The sequence below is a fragment of the Aythya marila genome (genome assembly GCF_965140915.1).
Source record: "Aythya marila genome assembly, chromosome: Z".
Classification (NCBI taxonomy): Eukaryota; Metazoa; Chordata; class Aves; order Anseriformes; family Anatidae; genus Aythya; species Aythya marila.
Window position 1 is genome coordinate 45,908,398 of NC_139080.1, and position 5,433 is coordinate 45,913,830.

At 37.1% G+C, this 5,433-nt stretch overlaps 1 protein-coding gene across 1 annotated transcript; it reads right to left on the bottom strand.

Annotated features, from left to right (window-relative positions):
* Nucleotides 1–970: 970 nt before the first annotated feature.
* LOC309890224 (cryptic protein-like) lies at nt 971–4,197 on the bottom strand (the record flags this gene model as incomplete). Its single annotated transcript, XM_082783910.1, has 6 exons — nt 971–1,095; nt 2,093–2,202; nt 2,300–2,414; nt 3,294–3,470; nt 3,582–3,631; nt 4,175–4,197. 6 exons carry the CDS (start codon nt 4,195–4,197, stop codon nt 971–973), a joined length of 600 nt encoding a protein of 199 aa, XP_082640036.1.
* Nucleotides 4,198–5,433: the final 1,236 nt, after the last annotated feature.

Consider the following 5,433-nt stretch of genomic DNA (forward strand, 5'->3'; position numbering starts at 1 on the left):
TTAGTTATTTTATAAATAAATGATAATTTTGTTGGCTCTAAAAACATAAGTCTAATTGTTTTTATGTAGTAGCTTAACTTTCAGAGAATGAAGATACATTTGAGGTTGCTCTCTGTAATTTAAAAACAAAAACTGGTTCTGATGTCTTACAAACTTACATTAGAAATGAGGTTACACATTCCAAACATTTTTTTAATTATTTATTTTGCAGTTCAGAAATACTCACGTTTAAATTGTATATAGATCCAGATACCCTATACAAAAAGTTTAAGGAGGTTATTCCTCTATGTCCTTTTAAAAATGAAAGAACTCATATTTCCAATATGCAAAACAAAATAAACCTCCAAAAGACAAGTATCAGCTATGAATTCTTAAGAAACATAGGCTTCCTGCCTAAGATTATATAAAGGTAAAATTGAACTATCATAAATAATGAAAACTGAAAGATATATGTAACTTTTAGTTTGTTCATATATTAGGGCTTGAAATTTACCCTTAAAATCCTCCTTATTGTTTCAAACTCCAGACTGTTTGTTACTGGATACAATATAGTAAAAAATGGTAGTTGGAATTTTCTCATTTAAATAAAGTCAAATACAAAAGCTCTTTAGAAATGAAAATGTCTTTATTTGTTAAAGTAGTTGTACTGGGTACACAGAAAATTATTATAACTTACAATACTTAGGACATAGAGCATTTCGTTTTTCTTCTTCCGCTGGAAGAGCAATATTTTAGAAATAAAGACTTAATGGAATCAGATGTTGGTAGTAGAAATAAGATAGTTATATAATAAATACTTCACATTTATATAATCTGTATTTATAATAAACCAAACATTTTAACATTAACTAACACATCTTAAAAATATACATAGAAGTGTATTCTGCAGTGATACAGAAGAAGGAAGTTGTATGACTCATGATGAGGGCTACATGAACCTTAAAATATTTATATTTCCCTTTGTCCAGATTCACCACTTCCAGCAGCAAAACTCCAAGAGTAAGGTGAGGAGGCAAGTGAGTGTAAACATTGTTTGTTGTAATCTTAGGCCATTAGAATATAGTCTGGTAATTTCCTCCTCTTCTCTTTTCAGTTCTACAAAAGTATCAAGAAAATAAAATAGTTAAAGAGAAAAAAAGATTTTCAACAGTTCGAAACTTCTCAGACCTCTCACAGGTATTTAAGTTAAAGATATCAGCTGTTAAAACCAATCAAAGGAGCTATTCTCAAGAGAGAGATTGTGAATAGATGTCCCATCAATGATCGTTTGGGGTGCAACTGATAGCACTTATCAGCTCTTGCAGGCATTAATCTCAGAATAATCAAAAGTAAATACCAAGCAAAAGCAAGAGCAAGATCTTCACAAGAGGTATGCACTCAAGTCTGCATGTAGCCTTTTAACCCCTTCCTTTAACAGGAAGGGGCTCCTCCACTTATTAGCAGGAAGGCTTAACATCATGCATGTGAAAGCCATCGAGTCCCTGCTCTGAGGATGAGCAACCAACTCTATAGTGCCACCTTTATTGCCTTTGTTAAGCAGAGCTCGAGAGTAGGAAGGCAAGTAGTAAGACTGCCCTTACTGAGCATGGCCAGGCCTGCTAGGTCTTTCGGTTCTGTAATAGAAAACCATCTAAGTTGAACACTCAAAGGAAGAACTTTTAACTCTTCAGGCAAAGGCAGTTTCTGTAGCATAATACTGGTTTCTAATCCTACCACACGACAGTTTACATTTATGTTTTCTCTTGTTAAATGGGAAATCATAAACATATGCAGATTTTGCAAATCACGAAAAATAATAATCCTTCCAATTTTTCAGGGAAAATGGAGGAAGTAGTTCCCTTCTGCACAGGATTATAAAGATCTCAAAGTACTTTAGGTAATATACTATTATAAGCAACAGCAACATTGTTTACTGTCTCACTAATACATCCTCTGAAGCAAAGCAGGCGGGAGGAGAAATTTAACAGGAGCACTTACAGAATCCTGCAGGTAGCTCAGCCTTGCAGAATGCAATTCTGTTGTCCATTAAGAAAAAAAAAAAATGCTTGAAAAAAAAAAGCAAAGCAAAAAAAAAACCAACACCAATCCTTACCGCAGTTTTCATGCATTATTTCAGAGAGACAGTTCAGAGTACCAAAGCCACACCGACACAGCCAACAACCCTTCAGCACCCAGGCACCATGGGCAACGCTGCCGCAGTTGCTGTCAAAGACAAGGGAGACGTTTGGTATGCCACTGTGATCCCACCACAAGAAGTAAACAGCCAGAGCAGCTCTCTGATTTTGATCTGTTTTTTTACCTTTGCCGTTCATCATGTTCACAGTATCGGCCAGTGAAATGCTTTAGGCATGCACAGAAAGCCCCAAGGATACAGGTCCCTCCATTTAGGCAGCAGTTTCTATTCAGTTTTTTACCTGTGAGATGGAATTACAGAATTTACAAAACAAGACGACATTACTGAGCATTCAGGGGGCTCTGAACCTCCTCTTTTTCTCACTTGTTCTCCCAGGTCTCTCCAGTTGCCAAAGGATCTTAAGGACATCTAGTTTTATTGTCTCTAGAGACAATAAATATTAGCTGCCTGTTAGGAGTGTTTGTTCAGTTAAGCCGAGTTTGTTTGGTTAGGGATTAGAGGCAAACTACCAGGGATTACAGGATGTTCAAGAAGCAAAGCCTGACATGTCTACTAGAAGCAGCATATATTCAAGTGAAATATTTCACTTTGATGGATGCAGGTTTCATTCACACGAGAAAACAAGGCAATTACTGGGAAGTGTTGTTAATTTCTGAAGAAATGAGGCATTTTTAAGGGGAAACTCCACTTAATTTTGAGAGGGGAATGGAACCTTCCCTCAGGCATTTTGCAGATGCCTGGGATATACCTTCCTTTCCTCCCTATGGTTCTTTTTTACTTTCATATAGCTCAACAATATATACATAAATATACATACAATTTCATTTTTGGTCATAGTGACTTTTACAAAATATACAGAATTTTACAAAATTTTACAAACTCTTTTGCAAGGACCAGACATTTCATAATGCCTAGCATTCTACTCTGTTTTGTCTTATCACCATTAAACATTTTGAAGATGAAAAATCTCAAATTTTACCTTAAAATTTTAACACTATTTCATAACTGGCTACGGGAATAATTTAAATGAGCTGCTGCAGAAAATCAATAGGCTGGATACTTTCAGTCAACTCTGTGCTCATGAGAACAGTAAAAGCATTACTGTGGTATAGCATCTTAAAAATCAATCTTATGACAGTGTTTAAATAATGTTACCTACTCTCTGTAATCCCAGTAAAAGGTACAAATGACCTGGAATTCTGTTGTTTTCTGCTTTCATAACTCTGATTCGTGTCACTGAGAGCATTTATAATAGTCCCTTCATTCTTAGGCTGTAGCTTTTGCGCTGTGACATTGAGATTTTTCACATCTTTTTCATTGTCTTCTTCTTCACGGCCTTGATAAGACATGCAAAAACAGAAGAAAATGATAGTTTGTAATGAAACAACACATATTGTAAATGTATAAGAAAAACATGGGATGGGGGAAAACATGAAGTTATCTTTACCTTTCCCTAAGTGAAAGGCCTGCCAGACCACAGTCAGAGTGAAAAGAATTCTTAAAAAAAAAATGAAAATAATAAATTAGATTCATGTTAATAAGACCCAAAAACCGAAAGAGATTTTGATTCGAGGGGATTATGGAGGAAAAAGGAGCAGGAGGGAAAAGAGGGAGAGGAAACATTTTCAAAATGTATAATCCGCATGGTTGATAAAGCTACAAGTACTTTATGCCAGCAGTAATTTTAATTAGCACATCAAAAAATCTCAAATTAAGATCAGAAATGAAACAAACAAACAAACAAAAAAGGTCGGGGGAGGGAAGGATGGGGAGGAAAAGACATACATATTATACTTTCTTCTAGAAAACTATAGGTACACTTACTGGTTATCAATCAGCCAAAAATATGTCTTTCTGTACCATTCCGTTACCACAGCAGAGCTATCACCATCCAGTTTCAAAAACAGCAAAGGCAAGAGACATTAGCCTTCAGTTCCAGGTATGTAACGTTCCTTTCCTTATTCTCATCCCCAAAAAGTACAGTTAAGAAGCAAAGCATCTTTGGCTAGAGGAGGTACCTGGAAGCGTAGGCAGCCTTACCTAACGTGTTTTCCCCAGTACATTTTTCTGCAGCTTGAAATGCTCTGCAGCCCTCCAGGAAAGTTTGAGCAGTGGGCAGAAGTCCAAACACGCTCACTGGAAGCTGTTGCATGCAGCAGTCTTCACACCACACGCGAAACCAAGAGAGAGAGGAAGCATGATGGAGGAAACTTTTCTCTTTCTGTCCAGCTTACAGTGATGTAGAAAAGACATAGTTCCCAGTTGTATCCCTTGCTGAGCCCTCACTGAGGTCCCATGCAGGGAGTGAGCATCCCTCCGAGCTGGGGCTCCTTGGCCTCCGTCTGATTTACATGCATTGCTGAAGGGTGGAGCAAAGTGGGGGCAGCTACAGTTGGGGGGAGACTTAAGGGCCAATGATGAGTAAAAAGCTCAGGCCAGGAAGATCTCAACTCCAGTTTATTTTGTTAATTTAAAATAAAATAAGAATGTATGTAATGCAGCACTGAATGCTCCATAGGAATGAAAAGATTTGTTTTGCAGAACTTCAATAGGTGCACGGTAAACTGCAGAAGGTTAAAAGGTTAACAAAGGTTAAAAATCCTTGATTCTTGTCTATACCAGGATTTTCTGCGGGGGGTACTAGTTTAGTAAAATTTTACCAATTAGATAGAGCCTGCATAAGAGATTTCTACCAGCCGTACTACAAAAAGCACTATAAGGTTCATGACAGAGGTCTGTCATCTCACAAGAAATGCAAACTCATAAAATAACCTTTGAATTATTCTTATTTTTTTTTAATTATTATGACAGACCCATTAGTGAGCATTCATAGTCCATGCAATATCCACAGACTCCTACTTTTTTTTTAATCATGTATACTGAAGTAGGCTGGGAGCACTCACAACTTTACTATGCCTCAGCAGCACAAGCAAAAAGACCTGCTGCTTTGGACAGTGGTAAAAAGACAGCTTTGGTCCTTTTTTTCTCAAATGGTTCTACCTTCTAGCTGTACCCTGCAGTGTACACTGCTTTTACCTAAGTTGTAAGAGAAAACTGCAGCAATACAGGTTTGTTTTGTTTTGGAGAGCATGTGGCTTTCACTAAACCAGTACTAACCAAGCTTGCACAGATTGCAGTTTGGTTATCATATCTGTGTCCACATCAGATACTTAGGATAGATCCTCACTAAAAAATACTGGCTAAAGACATTGTCATCTGTAGCTGTTTGTAAGACCCCGTGGCTGACACTTGTCAGCTTTCTCCCATCAAAACTAATGCTGTGAACTCCCCTCACCCAA